This window comes from Calliphora vicina, chromosome 3 (genome assembly GCF_958450345.1).
Source record: "Calliphora vicina chromosome 3, idCalVici1.1, whole genome shotgun sequence".
Classification (NCBI taxonomy): domain Eukaryota; kingdom Metazoa; phylum Arthropoda; class Insecta; order Diptera; family Calliphoridae; genus Calliphora; species Calliphora vicina.
In genome coordinates, this window is record NC_088782.1 from 111,783,922 (window position 1) to 111,798,189 (window position 14,268).

General features: G+C 29.6%; 6 protein-coding genes across 6 annotated transcripts; 2 read left to right on the top strand and 4 right to left on the bottom strand.

The window, feature by feature from the left end:
• Positions 1–1,878: 1,878 nt before the first annotated feature.
• Positions 1,879–2,975, bottom strand: Sgf11 (SAGA associated factor 11kDa). The gene has a single exon (XM_065503743.1). The coding sequence runs from the start codon at positions 2,939–2,941 to the stop codon at positions 2,255–2,257; it is 687 nt and encodes a 228-aa protein (XP_065359815.1). The 5' UTR covers positions 2,942–2,975; the 3' UTR covers positions 1,879–2,254.
• Positions 2,976–3,870: 895 nt separating this feature from the next.
• LOC135954242 (uncharacterized) lies at positions 3,871–4,605 on the top strand. The gene is made up of 2 exons (XM_065504321.1): positions 3,871–4,028; positions 4,093–4,605. The coding sequence occupies exons 1-2, from the start codon at positions 3,928–3,930 to the stop codon at positions 4,463–4,465; spliced, it is 474 nt and encodes a 157-aa protein (XP_065360393.1). The 5' UTR covers positions 3,871–3,927; the 3' UTR covers positions 4,466–4,605.
• A 769-nt stretch (positions 4,606–5,374) lies between these two features.
• Positions 5,375–6,472, bottom strand: Chmp1 (charged multivesicular body protein 1). Its single transcript, XM_065505234.1, has 3 exons — positions 6,313–6,472; positions 5,760–6,225; positions 5,375–5,689 (listed from the first exon to the last, which is right to left on the bottom strand). Exons 1-3 carry the CDS (start codon positions 6,332–6,334, stop codon positions 5,566–5,568), a joined length of 612 nt encoding a protein of 203 aa, XP_065361306.1. The 5' UTR covers positions 6,335–6,472; the 3' UTR covers positions 5,375–5,565.
• Positions 6,473–7,329: 857 nt separating this feature from the next.
• Positions 7,330–9,327, bottom strand: LOC135954525 (probable cytochrome P450 12c1, mitochondrial). The gene is made up of 4 exons (XM_065504707.1): positions 9,175–9,327; positions 8,713–9,089; positions 8,535–8,648; positions 7,330–8,463 (listed from the first exon to the last, which is right to left on the bottom strand). The coding sequence occupies exons 1-4, from the start codon at positions 9,259–9,261 to the stop codon at positions 7,446–7,448; spliced, it is 1,596 nt and encodes a 531-aa protein (XP_065360779.1). The 5' UTR covers positions 9,262–9,327; the 3' UTR covers positions 7,330–7,445.
• Positions 9,328–10,785: 1,458 nt separating this feature from the next.
• On the top strand, positions 10,786–12,546 carry Max (MYC associated factor X). The gene is made up of 4 exons (XM_065504534.1): positions 10,786–10,967; positions 11,107–11,283; positions 11,343–11,466; positions 11,904–12,546. The coding sequence occupies exons 1-4, from the start codon at positions 10,929–10,931 to the stop codon at positions 12,062–12,064; spliced, it is 501 nt and encodes a 166-aa protein (XP_065360606.1). The 5' UTR covers positions 10,786–10,928; the 3' UTR covers positions 12,065–12,546.
• Positions 12,547–12,663: 117 nt separating this feature from the next.
• Bet1 (blocked early in transport 1) lies at positions 12,664–13,444 on the bottom strand. Its single transcript, XM_065504535.1, has 2 exons — positions 13,295–13,444; positions 12,664–13,209 (listed from the first exon to the last, which is right to left on the bottom strand). Exon 2 carries the CDS (start codon positions 13,169–13,171, stop codon positions 12,821–12,823), a length of 351 nt encoding a protein of 116 aa, XP_065360607.1. The 5' UTR covers positions 13,172–13,209; positions 13,295–13,444; the 3' UTR covers positions 12,664–12,820.
• Positions 13,445–14,268: the final 824 nt, after the last annotated feature.

Consider the following 14,268-nt stretch of genomic DNA (forward strand, 5'->3'; position numbering starts at 1 on the left):
TTTATTTAATAAGCCAAATTTTATTTAATTGCCAAATCAAAATTAAAAAAAATAAAATAATTTGCGAATTAACAGAATTAATTGGAATTTATCGAAGGTAGAACAAAATCGAATGGTAATTGAAGCCATTCCGATACAGATGAAAAATGGTGACAGGTTTGTATATAACCATAATTAGAAATCGAGTCAGTTTATCTAATTATATTAAAATTTTATTGGATTTTTATTTGTATCTAATTATGTATATTTTAAAACCAAAGACTTTTTAGATTTTTAACGAAGTCTGAATTCTTAAAGTTGAATAATTTGTTCTAGGCGAGAATTCCCGGCATCCCGTGAAATTACAAAATCAATCCCGATTTCCCGGGAAATGAAAAAGTGCGAATGTGACTATTATAGTTCTCGAGATATTCGATAATAAATATTCACTTTGTATAAATATTCACTTTTCTCTGATCTCCTTAATTTTTAGAATAACAGGACACTGTCATCAATGTGCTATAAACAAGGTTTAAAGACTCACAATTACAGTTAACTAATACAATTCCGCCAATTTTCAGCTAAACTACGTACAGCATTAAATTGGAATTGATATTTCTTTGTAATTATTTGTTTTTCTAAAATTTTTAATCAATTTCTGTACCAAAAGCTTCCCTTTTCTTTTAATATAAAAAACGCTCTCAAATTTAAATCAGAAATATATGTAGACTTATTAAATATTATTGGAATTAATAAATTACACGGAATCTGAAGAACCTAAAACGAAATCGATCGGAATAAAAACTACGGAATTGAAACCATTTCGAACATAATGTGTGACAGGCCTGATAGTTCTGCAGATATTCGAAATTAATCTACTTTGTATGGGATGTGCCACGCTCACTAATCCAATCTCGACAATTTGCAGCCAAACTATGTAAAATGATAAGAGAACTATTCGCACAAAGTTTGAAGAATTTCGCAAAAGTATTTAAGGTAGCTTCCTCGAAAGCTTATTTTAAAGTGAATGATTTTATTATTAAGCAACAGACTATATTGTATCCACCAAAAGTGATTGTGTGGTTTTCAACACTGTGGTGTGATTGAACCATTTTTCGGCAATGAAAATAATCGAGTTACGTCTGGTTTTTAGACGGTTTATTATACTGATATATATTTGAAACGAATTGCCTTTAAACAGATTTCCCTTTGCCAAAAAAAACTTGAACAGGGGGGTTATTATGTAACTCCTTTCGAAAAGAAATTTGTTCGAATTTGTATACTTAATACATTGTATTTCGAAAGTGTTTCGATTCGAATCGAATTGCATAATAAACCCCCAGTAGAGCTGATTTACTGAAAATACTAAAATTAATTGAAACATTTTTAACAAAAATAAACCATTATAGCCTATTTAAACTAGGGTGACCTTTAGAAGTTCCTTTTGTATTAATTAGTCTATAAAAAAATCATTGATTAATATCTGTTACAGGAACAAGAGTATTTGGAGTAAAGTGCATGTAAAAAGGAAACTATTTTTCTTTAATTATTTGCATTTATTACAAAAGTCATTAATAATTTGGTAATATTTATTTAAATGTAACAATTATTTATAAAAATTTTGAAAAAATCCTTCTCGCTGATACAAATTATGTTCTCCTCTACAATACATACACTATTTTCCAATCAGAAAAATAATATCCCACTGTGGACATGCCTGATAAAAACTGTAAATAACTTTAATAGCTTTCGTACTTTGATTTTTTTTAATAATTAGTTTTTTAATTTTTAATTATAGTGACCGGTCATTCCTAGACCATCCCTGACTTTCATTTTTTATTATAACACTTCGTAGGTCTTATCCTCTCTATACTAAACATTTCTCAAATTCCAAACAAATGTTTAACATAAATTTTCATTGTAATTTTAATTAACAATTTTTTTTTGCCGAAATCACTTCCATCATCTCTTGTTTACAAATCTAAATTAATACCAAGTAATGTTCCTTACAATTTACACATTTATATATAAAAAAAAAAAGAAATCTAATGTAATTGTTGATATACATATAAATATCATTTACAAACTAAAAAAATAATATACATTTATATAAATTAAACTAAATAGTAGTTGAATTAAAAAAGAAATTTCATTGTTTCTTTACTATAGCGTAATTATTTTCATTTTAGTACATGGTACATGGTGGTAATAGGAGAGCAGCAAAACAAAGTAGAGATTAGCTCGTACAAAATAACGCTTTTGGCATAAATTTAGTTTAGAATGTCTTGCCGTTGTTTTTCTTGGAACCATTATTACGGGAATTTTGACTGGACTTCTTGCGTCGCTTCTCGGACGACCAGTCAACATCGTCCTCGTCATCACTGCCGGCATTTGTTTGCAGGTACGATGAGGAGGAAGACGAGCTAGCACTGTTGCTCTCCTTGGTGGCCAGGCGACGGCTTGCAATGCGGGATGATATGCGACCCATGCCCATACACTTTTCCAAGTGGGGGGCAAAGCGAGCCGCCGACACGGGCCTATCACAGTTGGGGCAGGTGCAGTCCATTGGTTTCTTGGCGGTGGAAATGCCAAATATATCAAAATTTGGCATATCAACGATGCGAAATGATGTCTCCGCATCTTCGTCAGGCACTCCATCGATGGCTGACAGATTCCCAGTCTTGCGTAAATGATGTATTTCGATGAAGACACCCACAACGGCATCATCTAACAGCGATTGGTACAAATAGTTGGCAGCCTCGTCAAGACTTTTGGGATCTTTAACAATTTCTCGATACGATTTGAGAATGGCAGCTGTTGAGGTATTAGCATTCTGTGTTGTTGCATTATTAGACTTTTCGTTACCAGGAACTTTCGATGAGGACGTTGAATTTGTTGTTTTGTTACCACTACTATTATTGGAGGATGCAGCATTATTATTATTCGGAGCGCCGGTTGACATCTCTTTTAATTTGTTATAAATTTGTGTTTGCTATACAAATACAATGAAAGAAAAAACTCAAAGATGCCAGATACAAAAGTCAGATGTTATTATGGCAACATGTTGCGGAGGAGAAATGTTTATAAACATTCGTTATATGTATGTCTAGTATTCAGTATTGCCAGACAAATTTTACCTCAAGTCCCCAATCTGATAATAGATGTTCCCAAAAAATCCCCATTTCATAATTGAAATCCAGAATTTTGTCCCCAAAATTCTATTATGTAAAAGAAAAAAATGTTTCTAGCTTTAAGTATTTGCAATGCCTTTGTAAAAATATATTTGCAATTTTATTTTTTCTAGTAAAAAATAAGAAAAACTGAAATAATAACAAACCGATTAACCGTTTTTTCAGCTAAAACCGTATTCGAATTGATGGAAACGATTGATTAAAATAAATAGGTCAAGTTGCGGAACATTATATGACAATTTTAACAGAAGTCATTGAAAAACTAACGAAAAGTAACTCAGTTACAGTCCCATGTTTTAATATTTTCTATTGATCGTACTGTCCTTTCTTTTTGTCCTAATTACCTTCATCTTTCCTAATAACTTCATAGGGATACATTTAAAATTAAATCAGTGCCGAAAACCAATAGGGCAACATCCGAGCCATCTTTAGAGGTCAAGAACCATTCAAGCCAATATCGGATACTCTGTTCCAAATAGTGTGTTCTGCATCACTCGAATATTAGTCGAACGGGGCACGGTGTGGACTATAAAGCAAAATATCCTAACCTCTTCATTCTAAATACAGGTATTACAATATGTGGCCTAAATTTTCGGAAACAGTTGCTATAATTAAAAAAATCGCTAAATTGTCCAATCATACTTTTCTGGTGACACTATGCAACCATGTTTGTTATCAACACCCAGTGAATGCCATAATAAAAACAAAACAAATTGCTTCAGAAAATCCGAAAAATTTACAAAAAAAAAATACAAAAATGTTGTTAGATGATAAACAACAAAAATATAAACAATTTGTGGATAAATTATTAGTAAGATGCCAAGAATTACAGACCGAAAATGAGCGACATGTTTTAAGGTAAACAAATCTTGTATGCAAAACAAAAAAGACGCTCCCTTAAACAAACTCCTTCATTTCACAGAATCAATACCATCAAAAAACTTATACGACGTCGTGTACGGGATGTGGAACTCCTAAAACGCCGCTTAGATCTACACAACGACAATTGGCGTGCCCTACCCATGGTAGCACCACATCCAAAACGTAAAATTGAACAGAAACGCGGCCCCAAACCCAAAAATAAGGACACCAATGGTTCGGAACAGAAGGAGAAAAAAGTGCGCAAGCAACGTGCTAAGAAAAATGGAGACGATAACAATAAGTCGGTTGTCAATAATAGTTTGGCTGAAGTACAAGATATGCTGGAGCAAACACGCTATCAAGAAAGCCAGGCTCAACAGCTGCTAATGATGCAACAGCGACAAATGAATTTAAAAAATGATCAATTACTTTGATTGCTGGTTAATGTTAGAATATTGAATGTGAAGGATTTGAATTGAATAGTCATTTAAGAAATTAGATGTATTAAAAAAACTTACCATGTTTTTTATATAATTAGTATTTTTAAGCTTGAATAAATATAAATGTTTGTGAATTTATTTTTTGACAATTTTAGCGCCTTTTGCACACCGTCTCGAAGTGTTGTTATTATTTTATAATAGCGAATTTGACAGCCACAAAGCGAAATAAATTAGAGATGGGCAAAATATAGCGATATATCAAAATATCGATATTTAAGAAAAAAATATCGATATATATAGTCGATATTTCAAAAACCGATATATAGATTATCATTTTCGATATTATTAAGAGCTCGATAAATGTTTGCCGTTATCAATTGTATACGATACTGGCATCACTGCAAATTTTTTTTAATGTGGTTTTGATATGATGGAAGATGTTCTGTTTCAAAACTTTTCCAAAAAAAAGAAATCAATGAACCCGCTTCTTGTAATTTGTGTGGTAAGACTTCAAAACGTGTGGAAACACAACAAATTTAGGCTCTCGTAATTTATTTGAAACCATTTACTATTTTTTCATAGATTTAATGGCGAGCTGACAGTCTTCTTACTTTGTTCTTGAATTTTTTATTTCTCTTGTTTTTATTGTACTGTTTGAAGAAATATTTAATTTTGAATTAAAAATTCATTTAACATGTTTGTACTTATGTTGAATTTTTAATTTGGAATATATTAACATTTTTGGTAAATACGATTCGATATATCGATGATTACGATACATTTTTTCCATTTGCCCATCTCTAAAATAAATATGACCTTACCATATTCATACAAAAATAGCGCATATTTACTTACTTCATTTTGTTTATTTTCTTAAAATTAAGCAAATACATAGTTGTTTCAAATAAAAATTGTATGCAATAAAACATATCGGGTGAGTAGTATATGTATTGACAAAGTGAAATTCAAAACATAAATTTAAAATACAAATTCTTTGCTGGCTCCTTAAAAACTACTTATCGGTCCATAGAAGCAAAGCATTACAAGAATGGGGAAAAGAAGCCATCTTAAAAGTTAACAAAAATAAATCAAACTTATTCGGCTTGTCTCAAACGAGCTAAACGTTGGGTTAATTCATCCTGTTCTTGCGATACCTGGGTAGAGGCACCAATGGTAGATGATTGAACACCACTAGGTAATTCCATGTTAAGTTCCAAACTAAAAATATCAAAAATTAAATATTGATTAGCTAAATTGTGTATATATAGGTATCTAAAGAAATTCTTACCCAGCCTCATCAGCAACTTGTTGCAAGAGATTATCAACATCTCCCTGAGGCACTGATGTAGTAACGGTATCCGACATGGTATTTTCCATTACCGAACTTTGTACATCCAAATCCTCAAATTGTTGTTCGAACTTTTCCATCAATGAAGAGATTTTCTCTAGATTCATACCCTTCATGGCAGCATCCATAGCTTTGACTACACCGGCCATTGAACCAGTAACCTTGCGAGTAGTTAGGGCCGATTGTACTCGACTAGCCACAGCGTCTACTCTGGCGCTCATGCGTAGGTAATTAACTGCTTGATTTTTCTGTCTTATAGCATTTTCCGCATGTATTCGTGCTACTTCCATATTACCTTTTTGTATGGCCTTTTTGGCTTTAGCCTTTTCCAATTTCTCTTCCTTTTCGCATTTCTTACTATTGCGTTCTAAGTCCTTAACCGCAAATTTTAGATTGAATAAATGTTCTGCAAGTAATTTAATTTATCGAACACATCAATTTGTTAATTTCGCATTTATGCACTATGTATAAATTTAGTATTTCCATGACTTACTTTCCATTTGTGTAGTAGACATATCGTTCCCCAGTTTGCTGCTTTTTTTTTAACCCAAAAAAATATAAATTATTGTTTTTTTATTTAGTTAATATAAAAATTATTTTATGTTCTGTATTTTTTTATCAATAAGAGTTTATTTTCCTATTTAGATTTGTTTAATATTGTTCTGTAATTTTTTCGTATGATTCACTTGTTTTTCTTTAATTCCTTTTGTGCTGTAAATTCTTTCATTAAAGGTATTTACGTCATTCTTATCAGATGTTTACAGGGTTGTGTTTTTGTGATGTTGCCAGATTGGCAAGAAAGGAAAGTACTCGTTAAAGTCAAATTACAGTTACAAAATTCTGTAATCCCGAAAATAACAAATTGTAGGAGATTACAGTTACAAAATTCTGTAATCCCGAAAATAACAAATTTTAGGAGATTAAGAGCCAGTTTTTGACTTCGTATTTAAATATGAATTATATTTAAGTTCTATTTAAATACGAAAATGAGTTTCTCAGTTCTTTTTTAAATGATACAATATAGTGAAGAAAAAACCAAACAACAAAAGTCAGCTGTCAAAAACATATGGTAGTTTATGAAACTTAAATAGAATTTAAAAAAGAACTGAGAAACTCATTTTCGTAACGATATTTATATATATTTCGGTAAAGGTATTTTAATGATAACGGTAGTAATATCATCCTGAATTAAATGATTAATAAAATTTACACAAATCAAAAATAAATTTACAAAGAATGTATTGTATTATATTTTAAAATAGACCCCCCCGGCTTCGCTCGGTAGATATGTATTTACTTCAAGTTTCTCCAAAAATTCCTCTTATTAAAATAAGAAGTGAAAAGGAGGCAAAATATTAAAAAATTAAATTTCCGAATTTTTTCTTTTTTTTTCTTTACAAAACATCTCCTGAAAACGGTCCAGCCGTTTTCACGTGAAGCCATTATATACATGGACCATTTCATTTTTATATATATAGAAGATAGATTATTTAAATTTCAATAAACTCAATTATTAAAGTGACAAATTTTTATTTTTATTGTGTAATTTAAAGTTATTTACGATTATATCGGTAAAGCTTTTGTGATTAGGCTGAATGTGTAAACGAACTCACTTATTAATTATTTTTATTTCAAATCACTAAACTTAAATTTCAATGGTATAACTGGCGAATTGACAAAATAACTTTTAAAAGCATTTTCACTAGGATAATTAAATTCTATTTTGAAATTACGAACTAGATTAGCCATTGTTATTTCCATTTCCAAATCAACAATACGCTTGCCTACGCAAGAACGTGGACCAAATCCGAATGGTAAAAACGTAAATGGATTTATATTTTTCACCGACATTTTATCATTTTCACTGTTTTCTGCACGTAACCATCTCTCTGGTATATATTCTGTGGGCTTAGGAAACCATCTTTCATCTTGTAGCAATAAATTCGAGGCTAATAAAACATTTGTATTTTTGGGTATTTGATAACCACTCAAACATAATTCCATTCCGGTAGCCCTCAGATTGCCAAAAATTATAGGATATAGTCGTATGGCCTCTTTGATGCAAGCTCTTAAGTTTGGTAAATTTTTGGTATTTTCTATAGTGAATTTTTCACTTTTACCAATCGAACTCAGTATTTCTTCACGTAACTTCTGTTGTTTCTCGGGATTGGTGGCCAAACAAAGCATTATGGCTGATAAAACAGATGAGGTAACCTCAACACCACCAATCAACATGTCAATGGCCATAATCATGGCGATTTTACGATCAATTTTTAGCAATTTTTCCAAAACGCTATTTCCTTCAGCATTTTCTCCTTGCTTTTCTAAACGTTGTATAGCCTCGTTGGTAAATTTGAAACATATATCAAACATAGTGTCCATACATTTTGCAAAGCGTTTGTATGTTGGTGTCTTGATATATTTATAGATCGAAGGTTTAATGCCCAAATCGTAGAAAGCTCTAGTAAATGTTTGCAAATTTTCGAATAGCTCTTGCGCTTCTGGGGTAATTGAAGTGTTTCGTATGAGACCCATTTCTTTATCCAATGCTACAACAGCTACAGATTCAAATGATAAACGATTAATATCCTTTAAAAATGTTCCAGGAACTTCCAAGGTAATAGGGTCGCGTATTTCTTTGATTCTATTAGAAACGGAAATAAATGTTTTAATCACATATGTGAATTTATATAAAAAATTTGGATTTTATGTTACCTTTGTACAAACTCATTATTGACTTTTTGCATGGGATCCATATAAAGTTTAGCATTTTTGGGTTGCATTAATACCGGATTTACAGCATGACGAAATTTACCCCATTGCTTGCCACTTTAAAATTCATTTAAATTTCATATGAATATGTATTTTAAAACCATTATCTTAAACAACTTACTTGCCAGCCACTCCCAAATATTCTTCGGCATAAAAATTATCTTTTCTGGATAAACGATAATAGTTTACCAATTCATTACCTGGTCTTACAGGATATGGTCCTTCGGTACGAAATACTTTCTCATGATCTGCCAAATTGAATGTTATCAAATTTGAATTTAAACCAAATAGACCAGGCATATAATAGATGTCGCCATAACGTTGGCGCAGCAAATTCAAAACATCAACAAATGACAAATTCTGAAATTCACCACCTTTCATAAAACCTCGAAACATTTGAAATTTAGAAGGACCTGGTACGCTTTTGAATGGTTTTGCTAGAGACCATTCTTCTTGCAAGCTATTAACATAGGAGGTTTCCAAAGCAGGTTGATTTATCTAATAAAAATTAAATATGCAATATATTTTTAGTTAATATAATTATCTATTGTTTTATTTGTTTTTTCTTTTTTGTTTAACTTGCCTTTACATCAACAACTGTTGAGTACTTATTGTTATTTATTAATTTAAATAAATATTTTGATTGCCTTGGTTGTATCTTTGATAACATTTTGTTTTCTACACTTTTCAATAAACCTCTCTATGTGAATGCTAAGTTAGAACTAAATATTTTCTTGTTATTAATTCAAATCAAGTATTATAATATTATATGTACACAAAATGTTAAGTCTAATGATAAGTTTGATAATAGATGACCACTACAACCCCATAATACATACAAAAGTGCATATCGTATATTTGAGACAAGATAGTCTTAACTCAAAAAGTACTTTTTCAGCTAAAATGTATTAAAATGTTTTTTAAATTATTTTTTGCAAATAAAATATTAAATTTAGTAAATAAATAAAATTAGCTGAATTTAATTTTAAAGCGAAAATTTTGAATTATGACACTCTTGTCGCAAATGTGTCATATATATATGTGAGAGCATTTCAAAACAACTTAAGTTCAAATCGTTAAAATTCCTGTTTGAAATGCAATTTCGCTTAACTTACTTATGTTAGGGATATACGATTAACCCGACATACAGATTTATCAATTATTCGATTAATTAAACATTCGAATATTCTTATTCATCATTAATTGAATAATTTTCATTTTGATTATTCATAGGGGAGTTTCCGCTTTTTTGTATATTTCTCTATGGTTCAACCAAAGTTGTATATTTTTTGCACTAAATACTTGATTCAATTACGAAATAATTGAAAGTGTTCGTTTTTTTTGTGTATTTCATGTTGAATCAGTTAAATCACTTTTTAGGGAAAACCCCTTGTAAAAATGTGATAGAAATATGAAATGAATTGGCAAATTCACATAGTATTTTATACACCATTTATTTCAGAAGCTTCTAATTGTATTTCAAAAATCTGAAATACAAATGGAATATTCTGGAAGACATTCAGACATTCCTAATTGTCTGAAATACAATTAGATATTTCTGAAATTCAATAGAAAATGTCTAAAATAGAAATTTAAATACAATTAAAAACTTGTGAACAAAATTTTTTTTTTTTAGTAGTTTTTTCTTTTTTTGGAAAAAAAAATTTCGAAGAAATCAGGGGTCTTCAGAAAATTGATTTCAATAGACAGACATACGGACATGGCTTAATCAACTCCACTATCTATAAGAATCCAGAATATATATACTTTATAGGAAAATGAAAAATGTATAAATTACAAACGGAATGACAAACTTATATATACTCTTCTTCGCTCTAATGCCTATTATCACAATGTTATGTTTTAGCCTGAAGTTAAACTAAATTAATTCATATTTCATAAAACATATTGATTAGTTCCTAAATTATTATATACTGAAATCTCAATTGAACAAATATTTTATTAAACGGATGTATTTCCTCAGGAAAGAATTTTCGACATTATCTTATTATTTTAAAATGCCCACTGTGTTTCCCCATTACAAATTTTACACATTCTCTAAATTTCCAATTGGTTATACACAAATACTGTTTTATTATGTGGCATCTCCATGTTTACATTCCATTTTTTGTATTCTCTTTCACATCCATATTCTTTATTTGGCATTTACTAACTTTACACATTATACGTCGTAGTAATCATAAGAAAAATATAAAACATTTACAAATTACTGTAATTTAAGTAAAAAAAACTATTTTATTTAGTATTTATAGTTAAAGTTTACTAAAAAAGAATATAAATTAAAAAAAACCGTAAAAAGAAAAAAAATAAGTGAAAATGAGTGACGACGATAGAGATATTGACATTGAAAGTGATGTAAGTGGAATACTAAAAAAGAAGCAACAACAGTTTTTGAGTATAAACAAAATGAAAATAGTTAATTTAAAAAGCAACAACAATTTGTTGTATTACTTATATGTGTTTTATATGTGTGTGTTTTTGTTTTTATTATTAGGATGATAACGACTCCGATGCTGGGGGCTCACAACAGCAGCGCCACACTAGTACACAAAATTTTACCCAAGAGGAAAAACGGGCCCACCACAATGCTCTGGAACGAAAGAGACGTGATCATATCAAGGAAAGCTTTACCAGTTTAAGAGAGGCTGTTCCCTCGTTAAAGGGCGAAAAGGTAATATTAGTTTAAAGATTTGTGGGATTTTTATTCATTAGTTTTGTTTTCCTTTTCAGGCAAGTCGTGCCCAGATTTTAAAGAAAACAACCGAATGCATACAAATCATGAGACGGAAAATACAGGCCAATCAAAAAGATGTGGAGGATATTAAAAAACAAAATGCTGTGCTGGAGGCTCAAAGTAAGTTAACTAATATCGTGCAATTTATTCACACAATGGGTTTTATAATAAATCAAACTAGATTCGTGGATTAAGTAAAAGCTGGAACAAGTTTCATTGTTTTTTTACTAATTAGATTTGCAAGAATATTTGGAATTTTTTATATTGAATGAGCTTTGGTATAGAAAAATGATTTAGATATCGAAATTCTAATAAAATGTCCTAAATTTCTTGCTCAATATCGAATGCCATAATCTCAAATAAGAAAATTATGATCCTACCGAATGCGGTAGGTAATTTGGTGAAGGGTATATAAGATTCGAATATAGCTCTCTTACTTTTTTCTTTTTCTAAGTTCTTAAGATCCATAATCTGAGCGATAAAGAAACTTTTAGAACGATAATTTATGTATTTATAAAGATTTTATCTAATTAATTATTTAATTTTTCTACTTTCAGTTCGTATGCTTGAATGTGCTAAAAGTGGTTACGTTATCGATCCAACTGAATATCAGCAGCTAACAAATGGCGACCAAACATTGCAACATGACAGTTCGGATGGTGATGAACAAGATTTTAGTCGTCGCAGTAAAAAAATGAAAACTTCCTACCAGGCATAGTAACTAATGGAACAATTTGATGATATGAAAGTTTAGTTTCATATTTAGCAACAAAATAACAAAACCAAAAAAAAAATCAAATCAAAATATGGACCTGTGAAACCAATCAATCAATTATGGTGTATTGATTCAATCGATTTTTTTAGAAAAATATTAACATAAATTCACATACACACACTAACAGTAAATTTCATAAAGACAAGAATTGGAAAAACAGTTTGGAATGTTAGTGTTCTATATACACTTTCAGTATGAAATTGCCTGTAATATATAGTACATAAAATCACACTTTTTGTAACTAACTTGTTAAATAGAATATTTGCAAATATCTATTAATATAGTTATATTTGTATAAAATTACATTATTAGAAACGTAGACAAGTAGACAACTTTTTAAGGGTTTAGAAAAAAAAGTTATCTTTCCCACTCTATATATTTTTGTGTCTTTTATAAATGTTTAATAAAAAAAATAAGATAAACAATATACGTGATACATTAATATTTCGTTTAGGTGATTATTTAATATTTGTAAGGATAAGGTCAAGCACACAACAAAACCCAACTAAAAAGTTTAATTTTTTCTTAAAAAAAACCAACACTTTTATTTAAATAATTATTATAACTTGCAAATGCAGTATTTATTTATCGTACATCAACTATTTTTTTTCAAAAATATTTCAAGGTCAATATAAAAAAAAGTTGAACTAATTACATATAAAATTCACAGTTTTTCAAAACTATAACACACTACTCTCCTTACTTTATTTTCAACACCACATATAGGATTAAAAACACAAATAATACGAATAAAATCATATAACACATATGACGACTGCCACCATTCTTGCCCAGTCTTATAACACGTTGCATTGTATTCCCCAGGAATCCATGTGTACGATCCATATCATCGTCCATGCCGCGCAAAAGTTTATCTTGATAACGCACTTCATTGCCTATATCGATGGTGAGCGATTTAAGAGCTCCAATTTTTTGCTTCAATTCTTCTGCTGCCTTCTCATTTTCATCCTCTAACGTATCGTGTGCTACTCTGCTGGGTCCGGGATTTTGGTTGAGGGGTTGGTAGGGATAATTATTGTTACGTCTCATATTTGTGTGCGCCAGCTTGTAAAGATGTATTCATACAACTAGAAATGTTTAAAATATCCATTTAATAATGTGAAATACATGTTGTAATTTGCCCCTACTAATTGTAAACAAAGTGACACGTACCTCTTTAACAAGTTGATTTTATGGTTGATATGTTTGATGTTTTTGTTTATATTTAAAGAGATTTTGCAATTAATCTACAATAGTTTAAGGAATTTGTATAAAATATTAAATTAATTTATTTTTCTTTAATTAAGCTTAATTTAGTTTAAATTAGTAATTTTCTTATGTTTTTCGTAAATTTCACTTTCAAATAAAAAAGCTAAGCAGCTGTTTTTGTAAATCATTCACAATAATGTTCAAAAGTCAATGTAATTTTTAAGCTCATAAAAAATTATTAGTAAAAGTACTGCGAAAATATGCACTGAAGAAAAATTAAACGTCATGGTTATAATTCAATATTTTTAAACTATAAGATATTATAACTCACAGATGAGATACTAATAGATATTATTTTTTATATACATATTTCAATAAAATAATAATAAACACATTTGTAAAAAAATATTGTTACAGAGCTCACATATAAAAATTAAAAATGTTGCAGTGTATTTCCAAGCATTCACAATAGTTCAGTATTAGAACATTATTTGTTTATTTTATTTAATACAATTTTAGAATCTATAAAACTTTTAATCAACAAAATTATAAATTCTTCCTTAGAAAAAACTACAACAAACTGAATTGTCTCTAAAATAACCAAAATACTTTTTTCTCTATTAAATCTGTTTGAAAAAGGCTAAATTTTAAAAGAAAATAGCTAAATTAACATTACTGGTGGAAGTATTTTAGTTAGGGTTGCCTGTTTTCGCTTTAAACGGGTCTTTAGATCTAAATCACTCTACTTTTCATGTTTTCTCATCAAAGGTTTCAGTAAAAAGCCTTTTTTTGTAAAAAAAAATAAAATTTTTCGTAAAACAAAAATCAAGACAAAAATTCAAACAATTTTTTTGCAAACGGAATGCCAAACTTATGGTAAATGGTATAATAGTGTGCCTGTTAAATGTCAAAGCAAAACCGATAAATGCTAAAAATAA